General features: G+C 38.1%; 1 protein-coding gene across 1 annotated transcript in view; it reads right to left on the reverse strand.

The window, feature by feature from the left end:
- Positions 1 to 16,758, reverse strand: part of LOC131061352 (shaggy-related protein kinase epsilon) — a 97,112-nt gene extending 80,354 nt beyond the window's left edge. The window contains exon 1 of the mRNA XM_057995001.1: positions 16,453 to 16,758. Within this exon, the coding sequence (XP_057850984.1) occupies positions 16,453 to 16,512 (60 nt within the window). The 5' untranslated portion in view covers positions 16,513 to 16,758. The remainder of the gene's footprint in view (positions 1 to 16,452) is intronic.
- Positions 16,759 to 17,926: the final 1,168 nt, after the last annotated feature.

The following is a 17,926-nucleotide window of genomic DNA, read 5'->3' on the forward strand; positions in this document are numbered from 1 at the left end:
GACTCTGAGAGGTGAGAATCATGTAGCAAAGTTCAAGACCTTTCCAATGAGCTATAACACATAGGCATATCAAACCAGATGAAGCAAAAACCCCTTATTACTCCGAAATGGCTATATACATAGCCTTATTTTAATTTATTTAATCACTAACTTAGGAAATATTTAAATATATTTAAATATTTCCATAGATCCAATAATAGCCCAAAATAACCAACCAAACATGAATCTGACTTTGTCACCTGTCTGTGACTAATGCCGAACAAGATGGGCCAACTGGCAGTCCCATCCCTAAAATCTAGGGATGCTCCTAGAAACTAGGAAACACACCCAATCTTCCTGAAACTGAAACCATGGTATGGTCTCGTGGAACCTCAAATATGGAAACTGCCACAACCTCCTAAAAAGTACAGAATCACCCTAAAAAGTAGGAACCTCTCTCCAAACACCTGTAACTGCTCAAAAGGATCCTGCTCTACTCCTTGGTCCCCCAAGTGGTCATTCAGTCAACTACCAGTTCTCCCTAAAAAATAAGAGACCTCCCTAAAATGTAGGAATTGTCGTCTGAAGGTCCAAAACGGCTCACAGAGCCCCTGCAAAGCTCCATGACCCTCAGAATGAGTCCCCTAACCATGTCATTGACCTACGGGAACTCGAATGGTAGGTCAACCCCTGCTCATCTCATGTCACCTAGAAAAGGGGACATTACAGTGTTGGTGACTCTCCCTGCCTCTTCCTTCCAAGACTGCAAAGGCTTAATTGCTCCCTCTCTATCTTCAATATCTAGCAGAAGAGTTTGTTCTAATTCACTAAAACTTTTCATCAACTCCCTTATCTTTCTTTCTATATTTTCTGGCAGAATTTGGGATTCCTACATTGATTTCACCAACAAATATGTTCGTTGGAGTGCATGTGGCTTCTCAGTATGAAATTTAGAAGCCATAGACATCATTCTAAGCTCATTTCCCCTTTGTAACCACCTTGTAAACAGGGGAATTGCCACTTCTTTATCATCATTAAACTTTTGAATAGCATCAAAAAGTAAAGAATATAAGGCATGAATATTGTTTAACCTGCTTTCAATTTTCTCATTTAAATGAGTTAGCACGGAGCTAACTATATTCTTCTGCTCCTCAGCTGATTGTTTCTCTGATTCTTTTAATTTATTCTCTAATTCAACAATTTTCTCCAGAAGCTGAGACTCATTTGGTTCAGTTGATCTTGTAGTATCAGGCTCATCATCATCATCATATGGGACTAACATCATGCCAGGGATATTAGTACTTATATTTAATTGAGCTACTTCTTCTTTCTGGATCATAGGTGGCGACCTGGATGTTGATGGCTCAGACGGCCCTTCAAGTGCAGGATATGAAACCTTTATTTGTCCTTGCTCTAGGAGTTGCACTCTCGTTTGCAACTCCACACATCTTTTCTGAGATGCATTATAATCATTAAAAAGCTTGTCAAATTTCTCCATTAGCTCAACCCTCTCTGAAGCTTCCCTTTTCGCACTCTCATGTGCCAGCTTAGCAACATCAACATTCAATTTTGTAGCCTCTACACTTGATGTGTCGGCTGCTCTCTTTATAATCAAACTTCCCCTCAAGTTGGGGTTTAAATCATTGATGTCAGGCTTCCTAGGTCCTTCCTCTAGCGCCCATATAGCCAAGGTTGCATAATCATCTGCAAAGTCTGATCCTCTTAATGCTAACCTTGCTTCTTCCTCCTTTGATTTCCTGATGGCATCAAATGCCACTGAATCTGCTATATCCCATTCTGGTAGTATCAAGACTCCAGCCTAACTTATAATTTTCCTACCCTCATCAACAGTGATTTCCTTGAACTCTTCCTTCATTTCACTTTTTACTTCCTCTTGGATTTCTTGGTCTAATCTATTTGGCTTTTGGGCCTTCCTCTCAACAATCCTTCCTTTGTATTCCTCAACCTTTGTTTTCCATACTAACTGTAAAAAGGTCGGGCTTTTTACAAATGCATCATCCTCAAGGAAGCTATCACATGCCTCTTATCTTGCATCTTTAAAAGCTTTACCCTGAATATCCAAGGGAGTAAGATCCAACTCCAAATTTGGGACAATACAAAAATACCCATTTGCATTTCTGCACTTGTTGCAACAAACCTATCTCCCTCCACCTAAGCTTCATCTTGCCTTACCGGTGAAACGGATACAACTGATGGCGAGGGGCTTCTATCAGAATCTTCAAGATCAATGATCCTGACTCCTTGAAGAGGTTTAGTTGGTATCTTGGGGAAGGGCTCTGAACTCATTATCTTTTTGCCCTTTCTCCTTATCAATCTCCCACTGTCTTTGCTACTATCATCTTCCTCACTTACTTCTTCTCTAACTCTTTTGTGAGGAGACTCCTGAACAGGCCTTTCTGCTACCACACCACTTGCTCTCTAGGATACAGGAGGTTGTGAGCTTAATTGTTGCCGGCCATGAATTTCTTCAAGTCTAGCTAGCTTCTCCCTTAAGACCTTCGTTAATTCATCAAAAAATTTCATAACAAATTCAATCTTGGCATAGAATGGAGAAAACTCCTTGAATGGATCATATTTTGGATCCATCTTCTAAATAGCAGCCCATACTTTTCTAAAAAGTATCCACTTCTCCTTTCTCCATTCTTGCATCGTGTGGTCAAATTCATTCCTGATTAAGTCCTCTGGAAAATTATGCACATGGGGCAGCAAAGATCCTCTTATTCTCTTTCTAAAAATGTCGTAAAAACCTCCAGGATCACTGTTTCTAGTTATACTTACCCCCAAATGATATGGAGCAAAGAATTTGTCAAAATGCTCATACCCTCCCTTTATAATCACAAAGTAAGGGATAATGGTGTAATCTGGGAAGAATGACCCTTTTCCTTTTCCTTTTCCTTTTAAATCTTTGTCCTGAATACATCCAATTTGCCACATCACCTCAACAAAACCCATTCTCTGGGGAACATTGAAAGGCAGTACATGAGGTTGTCCGGAGAAGCCATAGATTCTGATTACAGTACTTACAGAGTATGGGATAAAAACTCCCCAATTATGTTCAGTTCTGGCAAGAGGTACCCTTTCCTTGGGTCTCACAAAATCATGCAACTCTTTAGGAATCCTTGGTGGATTCATTGTCAACCTTTGGCTTAATCTAGAGGCAAAATTGTTATCAAATCTTATATAACTAGCCTCTTGTCTATCCCATGACATGTTTGTGCTCCAGAGCTGTACTGGAATCTCCTGATTATCTATTGTCCTTCTCAGGTTCATGGTACCCTCAAAATAATCTGCATTCCTTGAAAGGAACATATGCATGAGTAAAAAATACCAAGAGAATTTAAGCCCAGCCACCTGATTCTTAATGTCTAATAATCCCTCATAAATCTTTTCCTCAAGATAAGGGACAAAGTCAAAAACTACTGTAAAATCCGGATGCTGTATCTGCATAGCCATGTACATGAAATCAGGGGGCATTACTGTAATGGGATTAAAACCCAATACTTGGCAAAAAGAGAAGAAAGTACCCTGGAAATAGGGAGCGAAAGCACCAATTGGGAACGGCTCCTCTAAACTAGGGCCGATATGATATGTTGTACTTCCCGCTCTGGCTAAGTGCATTGGAAGGAAATTCTTTCTAATGAATTCCTTCATTTTGTAATATTCTTCCTTATGTTCATTTAAATCTATTGGTACCAGGCTAGAGGATGGCTCATATAAGTCAAAAATCTCTTGAAATTCTTCCCTTCTGATGGTTAACAGAACCTCCCCATCATTTCCTTTGATAACCCTTGAAACTGGGTCATATTTGTCTACAATAGCCTTAAGCAAATCGACATCCATAAAAACAACCGGTACTACCAACTTGCCCAAGTCATACTGCCAAGGACTAGATAATGGGGAATTTAATTTCCTTTGTCCATACCATAATTTGAAAATCTCTAACCCAGTTGCCAGTATATTGGCATCCGCCAAACGGAATGCTTTGTCAATCAACCCTTCCCCTAGGGTTTTTCCATCCACATACCTCTACCCGTGTTGTTTATCATTTGTGGAAGGCTTTAATTGGTCCAAGAAATCATCAACAAGATTTATTTTCATATAATCCACCTCCCCTGAATGCTTTCGTGCGGGAGCCATTTTCTACAACTAGGGCTTTCTACTAAATCTCCCAGTCTAGGACTTATCACAAGATTTTTAAATTTCCAAAGTAATTCAAATAGATTTCACTATTTTCTATCTAATATCTTAACCCTAGAACAAATTGAATTTTCTTTTTGCAATCTTTCACAACTTGTAATATCAATTTGTTTCTAGAACATATGGAGAGCTCAAATAGACTTACTGCTTTTGATTTTCACTAGAAATGACAATTCCGTGTCGTAGAGGGTCGCTTCAATCTCCTTCAGCAACAGGAAATTCTTCAGAATTGCTATGAAATCTTTTGCAAATGAAAAACCTTTGAGAGTCTTTTAATTATTTGTTCGGGAAAGGACGCAAATGTCTTGTCCATCGTTAATATTCGCGCGAGCGAAACAATGGCTCCTAGCTTTGTAATTAAGAAGTTTGAAAACTACTAGTCGATCGTCTTCCTAGTTGGCCAATCCAACGATCATCTCCTTGTTGACTCATCACTTGTTCTTTCATCTGTATCAATGGCCCCACAAAATCATGACACATCAACAACACCTCTTTCTGTTGACTTCGGTCAGCGGCCCCACTGTAGGTCTTTCTGGCCAATTCGAGACACGTGGCATCATCCCGCGATGCCGCGGTCCGTAGCCACCTTGCAACTTCCATTGCCCGAATACGAGGGCCATCTGATCTGCTCAATCTTTACCGCTTTGCATACTACCCGTCAACTCCTTTAAGACTTAAAAGTCGAGCACCTTTTACCTCAGGATAAAACATCCTTGTTCACTTTGAGCACATGCAAATTGATGGGACTGTTAGTAGACCGACCTTTACCACCTGCAAATTGGTATTACAAAGCTCTTGACCGGTTGCGCTACTAACCCTGCCGGTTTCTGCCAATAACACACGGCACAATCTCGCAATGTCGCGGTCATTAAAATCCTCACATCTCTGATTGCGGGGAAACACTAGCCATTGGATCTATCCTTTCTTTAACAGACGGTCGGGGTATTTAGTACTTGCCAGACTTCAGAAAATACAAGCACAGGCATAAATATTTTAAAAGCGGACCAGTTATAGGGAATTTCAGGCAGATGACTTAGGAAAAGCATACTTTACAAACCGGTTAACCGATATTTGCCTAGAGAATAAAAATAGCCCCACGAACGAAAGTAGAAACCTTAGCCTTAAGTGAGAAAAAGGTAACAACAGAATATAACAGGGACCGAAAACGTACTTTCAAACCACTTTTCAATTATAAAAGACACAACCCTTGTAGCCCTAAACCCTGATACCTTGACCAAGGGCAAAATAAAACCAGAATGACCGAATTTTTCAAGACACAATTTTAGGTCCTATCACCCCCCGCCCTTGGTTGGCCACCCACTTTTGTAAAACAAATAAAAAGATAGACACCCAATTCGGGAGGAAAATTTAATTTAAATAAAATTACCTATTACTTAACCAACTTGCATAAAGAGGTGCACTTTTTGGTAAAGGGGCGTGCTTTGAAAGATACAAATAAAAATACATTTCAGGACTTTAGGCATGGAATTCAATTTATCTTTCCTATCTCAAGAGCAAACTTGTATGAAGAGATTGAATTAAGGCAGATTTGTTTGTGAAAGGACATGTCCTATTGATAAGGAGATATATATAGAGGTTGAATGATGAAGAGAAGGGTGTGTATTGTGTGTGAAGAAGCCAATCAAGTATATAATATATACACCAGATTAAGAGAGAATATCATATGAAGATCTAAGGTGAAGTATATGAAGAGTTTGTAACAGAATTTTAAGAAGAGATTGTGGAAACTATATGACAATCCTATGATCAAATTATAGAAGACTTCACAGCAGATTTGTGGAAGATTTTATTGCAGATTTGTGGAAGAGATTTATTGTGAATTGTGGAATAATGATTACCCCAAGGGATGGAACTAGTCATAGTTGGACATTCCTACCACTTGTGGAATAATGATTACCCCAAGGGATGGAACTGGTCATAGTTGGATGTTCTTGCCGCTCGTGGAATAATGATTACCCAAGGGATGGAACTGGTCATAGTTGGACGTTCCTGCTGCTTGTGGAATAATGATTACCCAAAGGGATGGAATTAGTCATAGTTGGACATTCCTACCTCTTGTGGGCCAAGTGATGAATTGCTTAACCCAAAAGATGGAATCGATCATAGTTGGACGCTCCTGACTCTTGTGGGCCAAGTGATGAATTGATTACACCAACAGATGGAACTGGTCATAGTTGGACGTTCTTGCCTCTTGTGGGCCAAGTGATGAATTGATTACCCCAAGGGATGGAACCGGTCATAGTTGGAAGTTCCTACTGGTTGTGGGCCAAGTGATGAATTGATTACCCCAAGGGATGGAACTGGTCATAGTTAAACGTTCCTGCCGCTTGTGGGATCTGAGGCGAATGGCCACAATTTGGATGTGATACGCTCTTGGGCTTAGTTGGATTGAGCAGTTTGCTAGCGCCCTTTTGAGGTCCTACTGAACTAAGCAATGATTGGTTATAGGTTAATTAGCTAGTCATAATGTTTATTGTAATCTGCCTGTTCACTATGTCTACATATATTTATGTGTATGCTCTATGTTTTCATGTGTATGCTCCGTATTTTTATGTGTATGCTTCATGTTTGCCTCATACCTAATGTGTCTCCAGCATGTCTACTCCATGAATATCTATAATTACTATAAGCATATTCCTATCATCTTGAGATTCCTAATTTTGAGAATGACAAAAGTAAACCAAACAAGATATGAATTTACTTAGGAAAGAACATTGCATTAAGGTCATAGATGTGTGTCATACTCCTAATCCTCATCTTAATATCACATTGTTAGGAATTATTGAGACACCCCACCTATGAGTAGAGACAAAACATATCTCAATTCAAATTGCAAGTTCAGTTAATATCAAGGTTGCGCAGCAGAAGCTAATCACATCCCATGAAGGACCTAGGGACAACAAATCTCCAAGGGCTAGGATTTGGATAAAATTGACATTGCTTGAGGACAAGCAATTTTGGGAACGGTGGACTGTCATGCCCCTGCCAAAATAGAAACAGATTACAGTCCCAAGCACTGAAAATGTTAAGTTCTTTCAAAATTCTGTAATCAAAATAGAAGGGATGGAGATATGATCTGAAAGTTGTATTTTATCTGCTATAGCGTGTTTTAAAGATGCACCACACTTATTAATTTCGGTGTGTACATCCTTCTCAATGTAAGCATGCTATATAAGTGGATGAGGGGTTACGTAGTGAAGAGATATGTCTTGTCTTCCCTACGTACCTCTCACCACAGTATATAAACTAGTCCCCATTTACTTACCCAATCGGAAGGAGTGCAACTTGTTTGAGAATTGCTTTACCACCCGATACCATGAACGGTGTAACCGTAGGTCAAACGGAATAAGTTAACTTTGGTTTTATTTATCATTAGTTAACGTTAACATATTAGTATATGTAATCAAATTAATATATATATATATATATCGGAAGCACGAAATAGTACAACCGATGTTACAAAATTTAACACTCCCTCTTAACTAGGGAGGACACATTTCATGTTAGAGAAAACATCACAATTCATCCATTGATTGTGAAGAGAGGAGATATCACACCATAGTGATATTCAGAGATATGGTTCAACAATGAATATCAAGTCTCACGATACTCACCATAACTCATAGTTATCAAGTAAGGTATGTGCACTGGCATCAAGTCACATGATGCCTACCATATTGATAATGATTTCATGGCATGTCCGCGAATATTATGTTCATAATATTCACCATGATGATCTCTATCATACTTATGGTTTATTTAATGATATCAACCAACAGATATCTACCATAATGTCTCAGAGATATATATACTATCATGACATGTCCACAGATATCAAGTCACATGATATCCATCAAGATAGTTAAATTGATAATTGTAAAATCGTCACCTTACAATATCAATTTGAAACAAGTGTTCATTATTGAAAAGTCGTCACCCTTCAATAATGTTCACAGAAGGCCCATGCAGTCATGGAGTCACACACATGACAAATAAAAGAGTTTACACACTAAACATCTTTAAATATATTAGTATATCAGAATAAATGAGTCTCTATGTCAAAATTTGATAACCATACCAAGTTTATCTCTAAAGTGTTCAATCTTAATCCTGGAGAGAGGCTAGGTACGAATGTCTGCAATCTAATCACCTGTACCAATATAATTCAGTCGGATCACATTCCTTTCCACCATATCTCGAACATAGTGATAAGGAATCTCAATGTGTTTAGACCTGTCATGAAATACTGGATTCATTGAAAGCTTGATGCAACTCTGATTGTCACAGTAGATGACAGTAGGATTTAAGGGCTGACCAAACAATCCTACAAGCAGTTTCTGGAGCCATACTGCTTCTCTTGCTCCCATGGAGGCTGCAATGTATTCAACTTCTGTAAAACTCTGAGCAACTGAAGACTGTTTTCTACATATCCATGAGATCATTCCTGATCCAAAACTGAAGCAACATATTGATGTGCTTTTCCTGTCAACTACGCTTCCAGCCCAATCAGAATCAGTGAATCCATGTAGGTCAAGGTCTACATGTTTATACTTCAGACCAAAACCAATAGTTCCTCGAAGATATCTCAAAATATGTTTTGCAGCAACAAGATGTATTTCCCTAGGTTCACACATGAACTGACTTAGTGCAATAACAGCATAACGTATATCAGGTCTTGTGTTTACCAAATACATCAAAGATCCAAATATCTGTCTGTAGAGGGCATGAACTGCAAACTCTGATTCTGCAACTTCTTCCTTTAGTTTGTGCAGATTTGTCTCCATAGGTGTGGTCATGGATCTACAATCCATCATTCCAAATCTCGAGTATATCAAAGGTGTATTTTCCTTGATTAAGGATTATACCATTTGCCTACTGCCAAACTTCCAATCCAAGGAAGTAGTGAAGAATTCCTAAATCTTTCACATCAAACTCAGAGGCTAATTCTTTCTTACATCGAGAAATACAATTATCCTCTCCTGTGATTAGTAGATCATCAACATAAAGAATGAGAATTAATAATTCACCATTGATTACCTTGTAGTAGAGATTTGGATCTGCTTCATTCTTGGAAAACCCTAATTCCAAGAGATGGTGATCAATTCTTTCATACCATGCTCTAGGGGCCTGTTTCAGTCCATATAGAGCTTTCTTTAATCTGCAGACATGTGATTCAGCCTTATGAATCACAAAACCTTCAGGTTGCTCCAAATAAACTTCTTCTTCAATCTTACCATTCAAAAAAGCAGTCTTAACATCCATTTGATGGACTTTCCATCCTTTAGATGTTGCAATAGACAAAACTGCTCGGACAGAAGTGTATCTGGCAACAGGAGCAAATGTCTCTTCATAGTCAATACCTTCAATCTGTGAGAAACCTCTGGCAACAAACCTTGCTTTGTGCTTCTCAATGCTGCCATCTGCTGCATGTTTGATTTTGAAGAGCCATTTAGAAGATACCACAGATTTGCCTTTAGGCCTAGGCACAATATCCCAGACATCATTTTTCAGAATTGACTGATACTCTTCTGACATAGCATCTTTCCAAACTTGATGCTTGAGCGCATCTTCAACACAGGAAGGTTCTGCATCAATGATCTCACTCATCAAGGCAGTATAACTAGAAAATAGGTTAGGTCTCTTACTTTCTCTGAAGGTCCCCTTTCAAGCAGCATAATTTTCAGCTTCTTGAAGCATCTTTTTAGCCCAAAGTGGTCTCTTCCTAGTTTCGGAATAATTTTCTTCTAAAGGTGAGCCTTGAACTTCATGCTCGGCATCTTCAAGGGTCTCCCTCTGAATCTCAAGGGTGGAATCCTCATCCAAGCTTGTAGGAGGATCTTGGTGTTCTAATTCATTAGAGCTTTTGGACCTCCTGAATGCTATGTCTTCCTCAAAGATGACATCTCTGCTTAGTTCAATTTGTCTTTGACCAGGTATGTATATTCTGTAGGCTTTAGAGGTTTCACTGTACCCAACAAATACTCCTTTCTTTCCAGAAGGTTCTAACTTTGACCTCTTTTCTTTGGGGACATGAATATAGACTGGACACCCAAAGATCCGGAAATGACTTATGTCAGGTTTGTTGCCAGTAAAGGCTTCTTCAGGGGTTTTATTGTCAAGAAGAGAATGAGGACATCTATTTTGAATGTACACAGCTGTCCTAGATGCTTCAGCCCAAAATGAGGTTTCTATATTTTGGTCAAACAACATAGCCCTAGCAGTTTCTACTATAGTCCTATTCTTTCTTTCAGCTACCCCATTTTGTTGTGGGTTATAAGGTACAATTAACTCCCTCTTAATCCCAGCATTTATACAATAATCTTTAAACATATCAGAAGTGTATTCCCCCCCATTGTTTGTTCTTAACGTTATGATTTTCTTACCTGTCATATTTTCTGTAAGAGCTTTGAATTCCTTAAATTTAGAAAGGATTTCTTCAGACTCTTTGTACTTCAGAAAATATATCCAGGTCTTCCTAGAATAATCATCTACAAATATTACATAATATAAAAATCCCCCTAATGAGGGTACAGACATGGGTCCACATAAATCAAAATGAACTAATTCTAATACATTTTTGGATTTACTGTTGCTAGAATTAAAAGACCCTTTCGTATTCTTTCCCAAGGCACACCCTTTGCAGGCTCATTCAGATTTTTGACTTAGCTTGGGTAAGCCGATCACCATCTTCTCTATCTTAGGTAGGGCATGGAAATGAAGGTGCCCTAATCTTCTGTGCCAAAGTTCATTCGAATCTGGAGTTTCATGAATCAAGGCTAGAGGTGGAGTGGTGCAAAGTCTATAGAGGCTCCCTTGTCTTACTCCAATGGTGTGGGCTTTCTTGATGGTGGAGTTCTTTGGCCAAGCAAGTACCTTTCCTTCCATAAAGGTTAATCTGTAACCCTTATCTTCAAGTGCAGAAACTGAGACAAGGTTTCTCTTTATACCAGGTACAAATAGAACTCCAGTCAACTGTAGGGATATGCCTGACTTTAGGTTGATATTGCAGGTTCCTATTCCCATAACTGGATAATTTGAGTCATCACCAATTGTCACTTCTTCATTTGAACTTTCCACAAGTGTATCTAGGTGCTCACGAAATCCAGTGATGTGTCGAGATGCTCCGCTGTCAATCACCCACGTGTTGAAACTAGAGGTGACTTGACTAGAGAGGGCTGAGTAGAAGACTAACTTCTCGGAATTACTCCCTTTCTTAATTTCTACCATTGAAGCTTGTTGTTTGATCCTGTCTAGACACTTCATTGCATAGTGCCCATATTGATCACATCTGAAACATTGTACTTCAGAAATGTCTCTCTTCTTCTTTGAAGACCTCTTCCCATTTGAGATGTTGTCCCTCTTTCTCTTCAAGTTCTTCTTCTTTCCTTTCTTGTGGGAATTAGAGTTTAGAACTTGAATGTCTTCATTACCATTGTTTTGTTTTATTCCTCTTGTGACAAGCTGAGATTCCTCTTGAATGCAATCGGTTTTCAATCTATCAAACTTAGGAAATTTAGAACGAGCACTGATTCCTTGAATGAACGATTCCCATGAGGTAGGAAGTCCATTTAGGGCCATCATAGCAAGTTCTTTGTTGTCTACTAGATGTCCAATAGTGGATAGTTGATCCCTAAGCTCAGTGATTCTCAAGAAATAGAATGTAATTGTTTCTCCTTTATTCATCTTTATATGGTGTAGTTGATTCTTTAGGGTGAGAGCCCTGCTAGTGTTGTTGATTTCATAAATGTCAGCTAGTGCTTTAAACATCTAAAAGGCCGTCTCATATTTAGAAATAACTGGTACAATGTGGTCTCTTACTGAATCCACAATTATCTTAAGGGCCTTCTCACTGTCCTTGCTCCACTGAATTTTTTCTGTATCATCAAAGGGTTCAGGAATTTCACTTTTGACATGGGAGTCAATTTTATTTTCTTTCAAAACAAGCATGATCCTAAATTTCCAAGATACAAAATTTGATGCTCCATCTAATCTATCTTCAAACCTAACTCCGGTTGCCATTAGGATTATGGGAATGTGATCTTAGTAAGAGCTTGGTGAAAGTTTATGAGATCGTTACAGAATTTTAATATGATCTTCCTTAACTTCGCTCTAATACCATGTTAAATTCTTTCAAAATTCTATGATCAAAATAGAAGAGATGGAGATATGATCTAAAAGTTGTATTTTATCTGCTATAGCGTGTTTTAAAGATGCACCACACTTTTTAATTTCGGTGTGTACATCCTCCTCAATGTAAGCATGCTATATAAGTGGATGAGGGGTTACCTAGTGAAGAGATATGTCTTCCCACGTGGGAAGACACATCTCTTCCCTACGTACCTCTCACCACAATATATAAACTAGTCCCCGTTTACTTACCCAATCGGAAGGAGTGCGACTTGTTTGAGAATCTCTTTACCACCCGATACCATGAACGGTGTAACCATAGGTCAAATGCGATAAATTAACTTTGGTTTTATTTATCATTAGTTAACGTTAACATATTAGTACATGTAATCAAATTAATATATATATATATATCGGAAGCACGAAATAGTACAACCGATGTTACAAAATTTAACAGAAAATACAATTATATATAATAGCAAGACCAAGGTTGAAAATTATGATAGAAGCCAACCTAGGTTAAACAAGGGTCAAGGCCGACTATAGAAAAATAAATACACAAACAAACAAATAAATAAATAGTAATACGTTTATTAGTGTGCCCCCCTTGGTTGGGTGCCCACTTTTTGAAAACAAATAAAAATTAGATAAAAACCTTTAATTGGGCGGACCTCATTGGGATAGGCACCCAATTCGGGAGGGAAAATTAATTTAAATAAAATTACCTCTTACTTAGCCGACTTGCATAAAGAGATGCCCTTTTTGACGAAAGGGTGTGCTTCATAAGATATAAATAAGAATCCATTTGAGGACTTTAGGCAAGGAATTCAATTTATCTTTCCTATCTCAAGAGCAGACTTTGTGAGCAGAATTCTGAAGATCACTTTCAGAATTTAAGAGCGGCTTTGTTGAGTAGAACCTTCAGAATTTAAGAGCATATCTCTTCCAAATTCATGAGCATATCCGTCTTAGTTTTATGAGCAGAACGAGAATCGGATCAGTGGTAGATAATCAAAGAGGTGCAGATCAGGTACAGGGTCTCAACCAGGATTTGTAATTTAGGGGAAAAAAATGAGGCATTTAGTAAAGGGGACATTACATGTAAAATCTCTAAGTATACTTGATATTAAATCCCATTTCATATGTCTTGATCTCTAGACCGATAAATGACTTCCTAGGCATGCATTTCATCCTTTGTAGACTATTCAGGTATCTAAACACCTCAATCAATGCCTTCTGAGAACCATTTCCAATTCGCCTACTCTAGCTGGGCCCATAGGATGTAATTCTATATGTATGGTTCAACACCCCAAAATTATTGGTACACATCTAAATAACTCCTTATTAGTCTTCTACCATAAATCAGCAATTGCTAACAACTGAGATGCCTCTGCAATCTAGCTTCCATGGTTTATATCTTCTGCCAGTTGACCATTTGTTTCCATTTATTTAATTCAATCAGGCAATTATTTTTGCAAAAACCAGATTAGCAGTGTAAGATTGGCATAAATTGCTCTGTTTTACAATGCTGTGATGTTGTTGCAAGGACTCTTGCAGTATCTTGTGAATCTTCAAGTTTGATCCTAGAATCTCATGTCAGATCTTCTTCAACTTAGCTTTTTAGTGAGTTATAATACACCTCTTTTTCCCCAACATACTATCCTTCAGATATGTCACATTCATCCCAGACCAATAAATCCTTTGCTTCAATCATTCTACACACTCCAAATCAATTTCAATAACTAAACAATAACTCCCACACTTAAATATTGAAATATCTCTACTGCAATATTGTGGGCATGTGCACATCCAATTAGAGTGACTTCCAGAGAGCCCAATTGGGAAAAGTTATCAAATATGACTTTCCGTGAAAGTATAAGAGTACAAAAGCATAATTTGCCTGTCTTCTGGAGCATGTTTTGAGGCATCTTGTTGACTATATATAACCTTCTACTGATGTTGTAACACTATGGCCCCACATTCAGGATTTAACTATATTGGTTCAAGAAAGAATACCCATAAATGCATTGTTTTGAGTCTTGATTAATCAAGCAATTGTCACAATAACTTCCTCGGTCCTGATATCAATCAGTTAGTATCTAACAAAGAGTCAGCTGAAAATATTCATATTCTCAATCAAATTTGCTCAATGCTGTTTCCAAAAATAGAAAGTCCCAATGTCTTTCTGTATCGTGAACACAGTAGCCAAAACTGGTGCCAATTAGGAAACATAACCCAATGATTAAAATTGATCAATTGAGGCAATATATTGTTGTGGCATCAAAGCCATTCTCTTGTCAATCCTATGCATTATAATGATGATGATAGCAATTTGGGTCATTTTTTAGAAGTTGTGTTCAGTAAAGAAACTTGTCGTGTAGATGTAACCAGAGAGGTAGCTTGCTGCTGTAGAAAGAGATATTATTACTACAATAAACTCTTAGTTTGAACCTGATTATATTTTAATTCCGGGCTGTGAGATCTCCCAACAGCTTGTGCGTTGCAAGAGAACAAATAGTCAATAGCTCAGTGGAAATACATCCCAGTATGTAAATGACGGATCCTAGTTTTGATTCCTAACTGTTCAATGAAAAATGACAAGGTATCAGGGTCAGACTAGGATCCCCAAGCATAGAGATGTGGCTTGAGGGGAGGTCCTGGAGAAAAACCATATCAAATCATATGGAAAACAACAGCTCACTGGTAGAGTAGCCTAGCATCTTTTTAGAGGTCCTAGGTTCAAGACTATGCTGGTTGATCCAAAATGGCATCATATCAGAGCCAGCAAGCTAGGAGCCCCCAGCACTTAAGGGTGGTATCAGAAAGAAGGTCCAAATCCTATCTTGTCACATATTTCCCTAGACTACATGTAGTTTCCTGGAGATGAAATTGCCAATAATTGTTTTACGGTAGTCACTCCACAATCTAGCTCACGGTTGTTTCGCTTGAGATAAGTTCTGGAGCTGAGGGTACATTTCTTTTATTTTATGTATTTGCTGTCTTAAATTTTAATAATGCTGTAATATTATTTAAGGTATCTTTAAAATCAATCCTTCCTCTGCTACATTTATGTCCATGAGTTATCAAGGATTTAAAGTGCACATTTTCTATTCTTTAGCTAGAAAACTGGTTTCAGCTGTATATGTTGCATCTCAAGATGCTTAGAAATCGAAGCGAAGAGTGTGAAATTACCCCACGTTCCATCCAAGTAAAAGCTTTAGGTACGTTGCATGAAAGCAAAAAGGAAATTCTCCGTAGTACCTGACCATTAAATTACTTTTCGCTTGCTTTTTCTTTCTTTGACTTTCTAAATAAAACCTTCTCGAAAGCAAGGGCCAAGCATTCTGCACAATTTGATCCCTGGTAAACGTACAACAGTCAAGGTAACTCCCAACGGATCACAACATGGTGGAACATGTTTTTATTTATTTGGTTTCACAATGGGAACTCTTTGTTGTGATTTTCAGACAACAGGAAATGCAAATTTCAATCAAACCACCTAGAACGCATCAAATAACTTGCATTTTCTAGAATCATCAATATTATGATTTTCCAACATCCGCTTCTGTGCCCACTATGATAACAGTAAATGAAATTCTTCTATGTATCCAAACTATCCAGTGTTCCCACGTAAAAACTCAGAAGCACTATTGAATGTTGTCAACGATTTATAAATTTTCAAGTGAAGTCACCCATGTCAATCAAGACTGTCAATCCACAATTCTACAAGCCTAAACTAAGAAAGGACCAGGGGCTCAGTTAGCAAGGTCTCGAATTTAAAGTCACTAGCTGCTCCATGTCCTCCAATGATCAAGTCCCAGAATTAATCTGAGGGTACCTAAATTGTCCCCAATGCCGGTGAAGGCCTCGTCTGGTTCAACTTGGCGTCTCACTCTCATCTTTAGCCCTCATATTTAACAGTGAAAAAAGAAAAGCACCTACATATTGTTTTACTAGTTATGGGAGGTCCTGAGTTTCCGCTCCCGCTTCAAATACGATCAATGAGTTCAAAAAATTGCAAGCAATAGGTTGCGATTTCATTTGCGATTGATTAGGGTTTGAAACCCTGCGGAAAAATTCAAAGTAGATGAAGTTAGTGCAGGTTACCGGATCGGAGATGGAGGAGCGGCCGGACGCAATACTCTTGAGGCGTCGCATGACGTGCATTGCAGCGCGCTGTGTGTGTGCAGGGCTTCAATGGAGGTGGTTAACGTCCCGGCTTCCAACTTTTAGTAGCGTTATTGCCGTTTGAGGAGCGCGGTGCAGCCTCATCTCCTCCTCTATGCTGTTCCTCCGACAGCAACCCAACAAAACGAGTGACTTTTTTCAGTCAAACATTATTAACCAATTAATCCCATCCCTTCGCCAATGAATTGCCATGTATTAGCGTGCACGGTGCGCCTTTACCCTTAACCTTTACTTTTACATCCTGTCCTTTACTTTTCAAGCTTCTATCGTATCACTTCACAGCTAGATAGATGGGTTAATTTGTCTGAATAGCTATCCATTATTCATAATTTTTCCTTTTTCTCCTCCCATTTTTCTAGAGATTAGAGATGATGTATTCATGTATTCATTAGGCAGAGTGGATTCCCTCAACTATCTCCTTCGTATGCCTATTTGATATCATTTAATATTCTCTTTCCTTTCTTTTTTTAATGGGTAATTTTGATTCTATATATTTGTATTTTTAATGGAGGTTCAAATCTATAAGCACAATGATTTAGCAAGGATACGAAGCCCACAAACACATTAGTCCAATGAGGTCCTTAGCCACTTGATAACCTCTTTGACTAAGAGCCAAGGACTGAGGGGTAATTCCCCACGAGCACACTTGTCCAATGAGGGCCTTAGCCACCTATTAACCTCTTCGGCCGAAGCCTTTGCACTCAACAAGACTTGATCCTCGATGGACTCATTTGGAGCCATTCAACTTCACCAATAGACCAAGGGCCCATGGTATTTATAAATTAGCATAAATATTAGTGCAACGGTATAAACAAAAATATGGGAGAATAGCTAGATGCAAAATAGTTAGCATAAATTAATTTAGAATAATTAAAGTTGGGATATATAATTGTAATAGATATTTAAAAAATAAATGTAACAGATAGAGTATTTGGTTTTAAAATTGATGATGAAATAATGGTATTGAAGTTGTGTAGAATCAATTCATCGTTATAGGATGATTGGGTGCTATTGTATGATGGTTATCTTAGGTTCTATGTCAACTCATAAAACTTTGTAGCTCTTCCTCTAGCATCATAGATTCTATCTTGAGTGTTCCAAATTTTATCTATCATACAGGACCAAGATAATGGAATGTGTGTGATGTGCCCTTAAATTGTCTTTTAATTGCTACTGTTTGTCTTGCTATTTCTTAGAAATTGTTGAATTTTCATACAAACTTGATGACACTTTCCTATGCTTATGATAAATATAAAGTATTGAGCATAATCATTAATGTTATGATAAATATTTACATGTGTGTATGATTTATTCATTAAAACGTGGTGAAATAGTATGATTTATCATGATGAGTAGATGTTCTGAAGGACTAACTTACTCTATAGCAAAGGAA

This window comes from Cryptomeria japonica, chromosome 11 (genome assembly GCF_030272615.1).
Source record: "Cryptomeria japonica chromosome 11, Sugi_1.0, whole genome shotgun sequence".
NCBI lineage: Eukaryota > Viridiplantae > Streptophyta > Pinopsida > Cupressales > Cupressaceae > Cryptomeria > Cryptomeria japonica.